Source organism: Hyperolius riggenbachi, chromosome 8, assembly GCF_040937935.1.
Source record: "Hyperolius riggenbachi isolate aHypRig1 chromosome 8, aHypRig1.pri, whole genome shotgun sequence".
Lineage (NCBI taxonomy): Eukaryota > Metazoa > Chordata > Amphibia > Anura > Hyperoliidae > Hyperolius > Hyperolius riggenbachi.
The window spans coordinates 143539362-143551350 of record NC_090653.1 but is presented as its reverse complement, the minus strand read 5'-3'; the positions used below and the strand labels follow the sequence as shown (position 1 = coordinate 143551350).

The 11989-nt window shown below is 42.3% G+C and overlaps 1 protein-coding gene and 1 long non-coding RNA gene across 8 annotated transcripts in view; one reads left to right on the top strand and one right to left on the bottom strand.

The window, feature by feature from the left end:
- The window catches only part of XIAP (X-linked inhibitor of apoptosis), a 90331-nt gene extending 86569 nt beyond the window's left edge, over positions 1 to 3762 (top strand). For all 7 annotated transcript variants that reach the window (XM_068251181.1, XM_068251176.1, XM_068251175.1 and 4 more), the window contains one exon: positions 3496 to 3762. In XM_068251181.1, the coding sequence (XP_068107282.1) occupies positions 3496 to 3689 (194 nt within the window). In that variant the 3' untranslated portion in view covers positions 3690 to 3762. The remainder of the gene's footprint in view (positions 1 to 3495) is intronic.
- LOC137529151 (uncharacterized) overlaps positions 1 to 10477 on the bottom strand; it is a 23870-nt gene extending 13393 nt beyond the window's left edge. The window contains exon 1 of the long non-coding RNA XR_011023594.1: positions 10380 to 10477. This is a non-coding gene — a long non-coding RNA (uncharacterized lncRNA). The remainder of the gene's footprint in view (positions 1 to 10379) is intronic.
- Between the last annotated feature and the right edge of the window lie 1512 nt (positions 10478 to 11989).

The window sequence follows — 11989 nt, the reverse complement described above, 5'->3', positions numbered from 1 at the left end:
GTGCCAAAACCACTGGTAAATGGTTTACTGACCATGGTATTACTGTGCTTAATTGGCCTGCCAACTCTCCTGACCTGAACCCCATAGAGAATCTGTGGGATATTGTGAAGAGAGAGTTGAGACGCAAGACCCAACACTCTGGATGAGCTTAAGGCCGCTATTGAAGCATCCTGGGCCTCCATAACACCTGAGCAGTGCCACAGACTGATTGCCTCCATGCCACGCCGCATTGAAGCAGTCATTTCTGCAAAAGGATTCCCGACCAAGTATTGAGTGCATAACTGAACATAATTATTTGAAGGTTGACTTTTTTGTTTTAAAAACACTTTTCTTTTATTGGTCGGATGAAATATGCTAATTTTTTGAGATAGGAATTTTGAGTTTTCATGAGCTGTATGCCAAAATCATCAATATTAAAACAATAAAAGGCTTGAACTACCTCAGTTGTAGTGTAATGAATCTAAAATATATGAAAGTCTAATGTTTATCAGTACATTACAGAAAATAATGAACTTTATCACAATATGCTAATTTTTTGAGATCATGTATATATAATGTATGTATGTGTGTGTGTGTGTGTGTATGTGTATATATATAGATATAGATATATAGATATATATATATATATATATATATAGATATATATAGATATATATAGATATAGAGATATATAGATATAGATATATATAGATATAGAGATATATAGATATAGATATATATAGATATATAGATATATATATATAGATATATATAGATATATATATATATATATATATAGATATATATATATATATAGATATAGATATATATAGATATAGATATATATAGATATATACCGTATTTTTCAGACTAGAAGACGCACTTTTTCACCCCCAAAAGTGGGGGGGAAAAGTCAGTGCGTCTTATAGTCCGAATGTACAGACCAGTTTGTCCTCCATTCCCCGGTGTCTGACTCCACCATTCCTGTGTGCAGTTTTCCACCCATGTGTGCAGAGTCCCGTGTCCCTATGTGCAGCGTCCCAATGTCCGATGTCCCTCCCATGTGCATTGTCCCCTTTCTCTGTCCTGATTCGGAAGTCCCTGCATCTGACGTACCACTACGTCCGGGGTCCGTGTATCCGATGTCCGCCAGCGTCTGATGTCCCCCTACATCCGGGGTCTGTGTATCTGATGTCCCCGTGTCCGGTGTCCATTCATCCCCTGTGTTTCGTGTCGCCGTGTCATGCATACCATGTTTTCTCCTCTCCTCAGGCTTCGACTCGAGCATCTCAGATGATGGAAGTAGCCATGGACCAATCAGGCGGGGGGCGCTGCCCCAGACCGCCAATGGCAGCGCTCACTTCTCCTGCATGCTTCTTCTTACAGGGCCCGGTAGTCCCGCGGGCGGGATCATTCGGGCCAATCAAAGCACGATGTGGGCGGAGCTTCACCCGGCGCCTGTACTCGGCACAGATTTCCCCGCGGATTTAGCAAGCAGCCCGCCGCTAATCTAGCGCTGCCAGCCTCTTCCACGCTGTTTCAGGGCTGCATGTGGTGGGTAGCAGCTGATGGCGAATTGACTGTTCTTGCCGGCAGAAGCAGTGAGCCCTGTAATTTGCGGTCTGGGGGCAGCGCCCCCCACCTGATTGGACGATATCAACCTGAGGAGTCGGAAGATAAGCTATGGTATGCAGGACACAGGGGGACGCTAAATGCAGGGATGGGGACACACAGGAAGACACCACACACAGGCATGTGACACGGGGCACACCACACACAGGCATGTGACATATGGGGGACACCACACACATGGATCGGACACTGCAAACATGGATGTTACACAAAGGTACACCGCACACCTGCATGTGACACAAGGGGGACACCACACACATGGATAGGACACGGGGACACCACACACAAGGATGGGACACTACACACAGGGACAGGGCACAGGGGGACACTGCACACATGGATGGGACACAGAGGGACACTGCACACATGGATGGGACACAGGGGGACACCACACACAAGGATGGGACACTACACACAGGGACAGGGCACAGGGGGACACTGCACACATGGATGGGAAACAGAGGGACACTGCACACATGGATGGGACACAGAGGGACACTGCACACAGGGACAGGGCACAGAGGGACACTGCACACAAGAATGGGAAACAGCACACATAGGTGGGACACTACACACAGGCACAGGGCACAGGGGGGCACTGCACACATGGATGGGACACAGAGGGACACTGAACACAAGAATGGGACACGGGGACACCGCACACATCGGTGGGACACCGCACACAGGGATAGGGAACAGGGGGACACTGCACACATGGATGGGACACAGGGGGACACCGCGCACGTGGATAGGACACCACACACAGGGAGGGGACACAGTGGGGCGGGCACACGGACATGGACAGAGGGGAATACCAGAGGACACAGAGACAGAGGATGACACGGGGGACAACAGAGGACAAGGGGGCAGAGGAGGACACATGAGGCACAAGAGAAACATAATTGGGGGTGGAAGGCCATAAGATGTCCCTGCACTATGGACGCACCAGGTTTAGTATTTTTTTTTTTTGCCTGTTTTTTGTCCTCTAAACCCAGGTGCGTCTTATAGTCCAGAGCGTCTTATAGTCCGAAAAATACGGTAGATATATATATATAGATATAGATAGATAGATAGATAGATAGATAGATAGATAGATAGATAGATAGATAGATAGATAGATAGATAGATAGATAGATAGATAGATAGATAGATAGATAGAGATAGAGATAGATAGAGATAGAGATAGAGATAGATATATAAATATAGATAGATATATAGATATAGATAGATATATATAGATATATATAGATATAGATATATATATATAGATATAGATATATATATATATAGATATATATAGATATATATAGATATATATATAGATAGATATATATATATATATATATATATATATAGATATATATAGATGTGTATATATATATATACACACACACACACACACACACACACACACACACACGGTGCTGCAGCACACAACAGGAAAACAGTGACGGGCTCTTGGTTACGCTTTAACGCGTTTAAGCTCACCAACTGCGCCAAAGTGTCCCCGATCTGGTGAGTCCTACTCTAACCAGGCAAAAATGCTAGTTTTTATCAGAGTTCTAGTGTGTGTGTGTATATGTATATGTATATATATATATATATATATATATATATATATATATATATATATATATATATATATATATATATATATATATATATATATATATATATATATATATATATATATATATATATATGACTGATTTTAGAAAAAAAAGGGGTTTACATATATGTATTTGGGGCACTAACTATTCTTAGGCAATATTTTATTTTTGGATGTTACAACCTCTTTTAATGTTTTTCTTGTTCCTTGATCATCTTTACTGTTATTATCACTGTGTTAATTTAATGAATAACTTTTTCTTTTGTTTCCCACAGAGGCAAGCATAGAAGAAAAACTCAGGAAAATGGAAGAGGAGAAAATCTGTAAAGTGTGTATGGACAAGGCAATGTCTGTTGTGTTTATTCCCTGTGGCCACCTAGTTGCATGTTCAGACTGCGCAGAGCTTCTGGATAAGTGTCCCATTTGTTGTGTTATCATACATAAAAGACAAAAAATTTTCATGTCCTGAAGAAACAAAGTAGTGATCTTAAAAACTGTGTATATGATAATCTATAAAATGTATAGTTTTATTCAAAAAATAATTTTCACAATGTCTTGTGTTTAGTGTGTGTTCAGCACCGGGCAGCTCCAAAAGGTTAGTTGCTCATGCTGTAGAAATATAATGCATATGAGGAACTGGTCACTAATGTGTTTATGCAAGAATCCGAAGATTTATTATTACACTACGGTCTGTATGTAGACAAGATAGTTCCAAATACCGATTTACCCTAGAAACTGGGTGATAGATGATGTATGCAGATTCCCCTACCTAAAAGAATTGGCTAGGTTGGATTTTCCTGCCCATCATATAGTATTTAGCAGCATGGGATTAAGCCCTGCATTGGGTATATTGGCATACTACCAAGTGCATGTTTCTGACAATATGACTCTCTTAAGGAGGAACTGTCGCAATAATCTTAAAATTCAAAACACCTAAAAATAAGTACGTTTCTTCCTGAGTAAAATGAGCCATAAATTACTTCTCTCCTATGTTGTTGGCATGTACAGTACAAATAAATACATACAATTACAAATAAAATAAATTTACTGTAAGTAGTAGAAATCTGACAGAAGCGACAGGTTTTGGGCAAGTCCATCTCTCAATAGGGGATTCCAAGCATGGCCTTTATTCTTTATAAAGACACTCCCTGAAAAAGATTTATACAAAGATGCTGACCAGCCTCCCTGCTCACCGTACACTTTTTTGGCAGTTAGACGGAGCAACTGCCATTCACTAAGTGCTTTTCGAAAATAAAGTAATCCCTGTGAACCCCCCATAAGCAGATGGGCTAGTGCAAAACCGTCCTATCAAATTTCTACTACCTACTGTAAGTGACAGCAACATAGGAGAAAAGTAATTTATGGCTCATTTTACTCTGGAAGAAGCAAACTTCTTAATTGTATATGTTGTGTATAAGATTTTTGCAACAGAGGTCCTTTTAAGCTTCATACTCTGCCAAAGCAGCCATTTAGGGCAGTCCATTCATGCCAGGTCTCTAAACCGTGTCAATGACCCTTACGTGCATTGTTCCCCTCCTCACCTCATCCATCAGAAGCAGTTCCATCATGCACTCCACCATCAACTAATAGGGTGTGTGTTTGTACATCTTTAGACTTGCAATATGGTCAGAGACTTGCTGCTACCTTTTACAGATGTACCCAAACCAGGATGCTAGCAGGAGCTCTGAAACTCTCCTAAAACTCCAAACTCACTGTCATGTGACCGCAGTGAACCTGTAGCTCTAATGGGCCAGTTCAGAAGCTGCTGGGAAAATGCAAGCCAGAACAAGGGCAGGTAGATATGCTTCCACCAAGAGGGTCCAACATGTGCTCTGCATAGGGTAGCCCCACTCTTGGTATATCACCTGCAGATAAACCAACCACTTACTTTACGCCAAAAATTTGATCCAATCTTTTTCATCCAATCTTACCAAAAATGTGGGTTTAAAAAGTCAGCTTATCTGCCGCGATATACAATATGAGAATGGGTACTTGAGATAATGTTAGTTCCATGGGATACTTGATAAGTACCAGATTTCATAAGACGCACGCACACGCACACACACACACACACACACACACACACACTATTTACAAATCTTGGCAACTTCCTAATTTGGTACTGTGAGAGAGAAACGCTTTAGGGTCGATTCATATAGCATTACCGCATTCAGTAATGCAGAAAACAGCTGACTTTACCGAGCAAAATGTCAGTTCATAAAGGCTGTTACCGCATAAAAAGCTGAAATTACCAAGCAGTGAGGTAAATTACCTACTTGTGCTGTAAATACTTCCAACACATGTCAGTAAATGTGAATTCATAAAGCCTACAACGTGCAGTAAAGCCACGGAAAATTACATTCTGCTTTGAAGTAGTGAAAAGAGTGCGGAGTCTGTGTGAGGAGACTGTGTGAGGAGCCATGACTCACAGGCAGAAGCAGTGAGAGCTGTGACTGACAGGAGCCCCCTGTCTTCTGCAAGTCTGGAGGATGAAATCTGATAGGACCCGCAGCCTTCTCAGGCGGGACAAGCTTTTAAACCCCACAGGCAGCAGAGCGAGATCGGAAAAAACAGGCTTTCCCTGAATACCTTAAGCTGTTTGGCTATTTAAAGTGGGATTGTCACCATAAAAATCAAATTTCAACAGCAACTGGTCTGAGTGTATTAAGTGATAAAGATGCTAATCCTGCATTCAAAACGTTTTCTGCTATTATGATTTGGAGTTATCACATACTTAAGGAGCACTGGCCCTTTAATAGTCAGTGCCAAACAGTTGCATGCTGGGTTTTTTTCCCCTATAATATAATCCTCCTCTTCCATTTATTTGATTGCCTAGCTGCCTATCTGAAACATGATCCTCTGCTCACTTGTGTTTACAAACAAGGCTGAGGGGTGACTCAGCGATTGGAGGAGAAAAGAAAAAAAGTAAAGAAATTACATCAGGATATAACCTAAACTGTAGGCAAAAGACATGGTTCCCACCAGGAACAGAATTCTCTTCATTTACTATATAACATTCACTGAAATCAAAACGTGGACAGTACAATACATGTATTATGTAAGTAGATCAAGTATTTATCTACTTATATGTGTGTTTTTCCCTGGCATAGCATGGCTAATCCTACTGCTTTAACCTCTTGGGGTCCTGTTTGAAGATATGTAGGAGCTAGTGGGGAAAATCACCTATGCATGGCATGTTTAAAGTTTCTTGGAAGTTCATCTAAGCTGTGGCAATTAACCTCCCTGGCGGTAAGCCCGAGCTGAGCTCGGGCTATGCTGCGCAGGAGGATTTCTCAGGGTCTGTTGGGGCGATTCGCCCCATTCAAAGTGCTGTGCGCGCAGCCAGCACTTTGCTAGCCGCACGCGCAGCTCGATCGCCGCCGCTCTGCGGCGATCGCACGCAGCGGTGGAAGAGGACCCCCGCCAGAGCCCTGCGCTGCCCGGACCAATGAGTTCCGGGCAGCGCTATGGGCTGGGTCGAGTGCGCCTGACGTCAGGACGTCGGCTGACGTCCATGACGTCATGCCGATCGTCGCCATGGCGACAGGAGAAGCCAAACGGGAACGCGTTATATACGCGCTCCCCTGTTTGCTATTGATGCCGGTGATGATCGCACTAGAGGGCCACATGCGCCCTCTAGTGGTGTTTCATGTAGCTACCACTCTGGTAGCTTTACATGAAACAAAAAATTAAAAAAAAAAAAAAAAAAAGGATTTTTACACATTTGTCAAAATAAATTAATCGCCAGGGATGTTAAAGGGGAACTGAAGAGAGAGCTACATGGAGGCTGTCATGTTTATTTCCTTTTAATCAATACCAGTTGCCTGGCAGCCCTGCTGGTCTATTTCTCTGCAGTAGTATCTGAATAAAAACCAGAAACAAGCATGCAGCTAGTCTTATCAGATCTGACTTTAAAGTCTGAAACACCTGATCTGCTAAATGCTTGTTCAGGGGCTATGGTTAATAGTATTTGAGGCAGAGGATCAGCAGGGCTGCCAGGCAACTGGTATTGCTTAAAAGGAAATAAACATGACAGCCTCCATATACCTCACTCTTCAGTTCCCCTTTAAATAGAATGTTAAGAAAGACAAATAGATTCAGAGCAAGCAGAGGCAGTATAAAAAAACATGTACATCTAAAGGGATGCCTCTTACTATTGAAATGTCCTCACTGCACAGAACAGCTTGTAACACAGAGACACTCCACTCTCTTCTGCTGTTATGAAATAGGTTTTGTCAATGGGCTTCGGTAATTTACTGAACTACGACAGCACCTGTGAACATTTTTATGAATTAGCACGAAAAAGTCTAAAATACTGAATGCGGTATTTTCCTGAACAGGTTTTTTTTTTTCTTTTTTTCGCACAGCCTTTTAGGAATCAACCCCTTTATGACTCAAGCTGCAAAGCTATATCTGCTAGAGTGTAAATTTTGGTACAGACGATGTGTGATGGTTGTCTGACATACTAAACACAGTGATCATTACAGACCAGCATAAGAACATCCATGCTGGTACGTAATGATCACTGTGTTTTGTATCTCAGACAGAAAGCCCTTTCCCCCAGAGGCCCATCACCAGGAGGTCCCCACAGAACTCAACGTGCAGGTTCACTTAAAAGGACTCCGAGCAGTGCAGAAACTATGGAAAGATGCTTATCATTTTAAAGCTCTCTTTCTCCTCTTTCCAATGATATATAAACCGCCACCCTACGCCTTTTAGTTTTCGATATTTTCGCGATTGAAATTGCCGCGGCCGCGATTTCAATCGCGAAAATAGAGAAAACTAAAAGGCGTAGGGCGACGATTTAGGTGTCGCCAGAAAGAGGAGAAAGAGAGCTTTAAAATGATATCCATCTTTCCATAGTTACATTGTATTACAGAGGGCGACTTTTTCTGCTGACACTGGGGAAAGTGTCGTCCTGTGTAATACAAGTAACTATGGAAAGATGAATATCATTTTAAAGCTATCTTTCTCCTCTTTCTGGCGACACCTAAATCGTCGCCCTACGCCTTTTAGTTTTCTCTTTTTTCACAATTGAAATCTAGGCTGCGGCAATTTCAATCGCGAAAATAGCGAAAACTAAAAGGCGTAGGGCGGCGGTTTATATATCATTGGAAAGAGGAAAAAGAGAGCTTTAAAATGATATGCATCTTTCCATAGTTTCTGCACTGCTCGGAGTCCCTTTAAAGGGATCTTATTAAACTGAGAGGGATGTAGATGTTTCCTTTTAAACAATACCAGTTGCCTGGCATCCTGCTGATCTCTTTGGCTCCAGTGCTGGCTGAATCTCACACCTGAAACAAGCATGCAGCTAATACAGTGACTTCAGTCAGAGCACCTGATCTCCATGCTTGTTTAGGGGCTGTGGCTTAAAGGTATTAGAGACACCGGATCAGCAGGAGAGTCAGGAAACTTGTATTATTTTAAAAGGAAAAATCCATGTCCTCAGTTTAGGTTCCCTTTAAGAGCTGATTTGGTCAGAACTATGGTCTGGTTAGGCTCCATATTATTTTTGTTGCGGTTTGTAATTCATGGAGCATATGTGTGTCTCTCTGTAGACTTCTCAGTGTTTCCATAATGCATTGTAAAATATGTGGTAGATCAGGTAAATAAACAATCAATGTATTCCTGATATCATTCATCTGGTCTCTTCAACAGGCCACAAGATTTGTACTGCACAATGCAATAGAAACCATTGGAAATATCAACCTCTTGTGATGACTAACCCATGGCCTACTGGTTGAGGTCCTGTCCCTTCCAACCACAGTGTTTCCAGAGGCTGCCAGCAGAATCTGCTGTCCAGTCAGGTTCACATTATCAGAAAGCAGATGTGTATAGCCATTAAGTCTCTCAGTAATTTCATTGAACTTTGAGCTTGTGTGGCTTACTCTACCTGTCAGCCTATCAACAACACATCTAAGCCTAAGGAAATCTCACCCAGCCCTTAAAGAGACTCTGTAACAAATTTTTCAGCCTTAGTTCTTCTATCCTATAAGTTCCTATGCCTGTTCTAATCTGCTCTGGCTTACTGCAGTCTTTCCTAACTGCACTGTCTCTGTAATAAATCAATGTATCTTTCCTCTGTCCTGTTTGTCGGGCTAAAGCTTGATTGTGTGGAATGTGCAGGGCTGCTTGTGATTGGTAGAAGCGATACACACCCTCTGCAGGCCCCCTGCATACTCTGAATGACTCACACTCTATGCTTAGCTGAGCCTATTAGAAGCTGGTTAGTTTGTTTGTAAACACTGCCTAAAACTGTTAATTACAAGCCAGGATTGCAGCAGAGAGTGGCAGAAACAGCACAGAGGGGCACAGGAGAAAATAATGAATAGAATGGTATGCTTTTTATTGTAAGAATATTAGAGTACAGATTCTCTTTAAGGCCTGGAACCCACTGAAAACCGCAAACGCAAAACGCAACCGCTAGCGTTTTGTCTGAGCGGTTTGCAAGCGGATTCATGCGCGTTTTTGGTCGTGTTTGCAACAGTGTATTTTTTTCCCCAGCGGGTGCCTAGCGTTTTGCGTTTTTATCCTGATTGGTCCTGTGAATTATTTTTCATTTTGTTACAGTGTGCTGAACCGCAAAACGCTAGCAGAACCGCTCAGCGTTTCCGCTAGCGGTTCAATACTTTACATTGAAGCGCTAACGCTCCCAAAATGCTGCATGTCCTGCGTTTGCGTCTGAGAAACGCAAACGCTCCTGTGGAAGTTGCCCCATCCATTAACATTAGCCCAGCGTTTTGGCAAACTGCTAGCGTATCGCAGTGCTGCCAAAACGCTGCCAAAAGCGCTCCTGTGGGTTCCAGCCCTTAGACAGCAAATGTGATCTTTTTGTGTGTGTGTGTGCATTTGTGTGTCTCATACATTGAGGAAAATTTTACTGGAACCAATGTCTTCTGACAAGTGCCTCACACAGGATAAAATGATAAAAGTAATTATAACATAGTGAGGAAGCAGTTTAAACTTTATTAATCTTTATATTGGTGCAACAATGGTGGATATCTTCTGAACCAGACAAGGCCACTAGAGGTCACCAAGGGTTTCAAGACTTGTAAATAGACTAATATTCATGATGTATTTATTTTATGCATTTCAATTCAGAAATAAAAAAATAGAAAATATGAGTAAAGCATGCAAATCCAATGAAAATAGAACTCACACGGAAGGGAGTTGGACTTTGGATTGTGAAATAACGCTTCTCTTTTGGCGTGGTTGTTGTTGGGTGGTCTAGAATTCTGTTGTTTTGAACGAGAGACGGTACCTCTGTCAGCATAAGAGCTCCCTCTAGTGGCTAGAAGATGAGACAGTTTTTCACAGTGAAGTCTGTCCCTGGATAATGGAAATCTTACAAAGCATCACACTTGAGATTCACATTGGTATTTATTTTCTGTAGATCCTTAGGAAGTTGATAAAAGGCAAAGGTATGTATCTTTAAGTAAAAAAAAAAAATACGACCCAATCGCTTGGAGACTGTATTAGTGTTTTTATTCTGCGTCCAGCTTTCAGTGCCACCAGTTTAAATGCTGTGCATGGTGTGCCTTGCTCCGTCCATAGGCTGATGGAAGGTCAGTCTTCCAAAGATTTCACCAAAAAGTGGCCTAGAGGCGCAAGTGATGCATACGGTCAGTCTTTGTTGTTTGGTCATGTTTATGAACAAGCACTGCACAGACCTGCTGCTCAGCAGTCCTATGGAGATGCAAGGGACATAAGTGATGGATGAGTCTGGGACACTGGACAATAGTAGGTGTTCAGTGGTCTGGTGCAGATGACTAAGCAGAGCCATGGTATGGTTGTTTTGACTTTTAAATTTTCACGCAAGACAATTAAAAGTAGGTTAAGTACAGGAGATTTAGTGACTTGATGGGCTGTAAAGGTAAAACTGGACTTTCCTAAAATGTCCATCTCAAATCAGTAGATTTGTAGTTCTCTAATTTTAACGCACTTTAAGTATTTTGCAATGTAAATACAAATACCTTTGTTATATAACCTGTTAGAACATTTTGGTGGGTGTACAGGGTCACTAACCAGTCTTCATAGCACATAAATGTTAATGGTGCACCTACTGTGTGGCTTCCTTTGGTTTTAATTCTTTAGTGAAGAGGACTGATTAGGTGGTGCATACATTGGTGGTCAGAACACCTACCTGTTGTAATGCTGCTGTCAGTCACTCTCAGTACTGTGTGTGTTTCTATGTATATATTTGTAATTAAACCGTAAAAACCAAATTAGGCTCTGAGTCCTTTAGAGCCTTCCCGTTCTCATGATGCCTGCGTTCCAGCGCTGGATCCTCCATTAGCAGTCTCGGTTGGAGACTGCTCTCCTCCATCACTTCCGCCGCTGAGGGTTTCTTCGGGAGCCGGAGTGATCTTAAAGGGAACCTAAACTGAGAAGGATGTGGATTTTTCCTTTTAAAATTATACCAGTTGCCTGACTCCTGCTGATCCTGTGTCTCTAATACTTTTAGCCACAGCCCCTCAACAGGCATGCAGATTAAGTGCTCTGACTGAAGCCAGACTGGATTAGATGCATGCTTGTTTCAGGTGTGTGTTTCAGCCACTACTGCCAGGCAACTGGTATTATTTAAAAGGAAACCTCCATATCCCTCTCAGTTTAGGTTCCCTTTAAAGATTGCCACTCTGCAGTGCGTGTGCGCGAGCATGCAATCTTGCGCACACGCAGTATGGAACGGCTGTCTTCGGGGAGCACTTGGGCTCCCAAAGAATCCCTCAGCGGAGGAAGTGACAGAAGAGAGCCGTGTCGGAGACGACT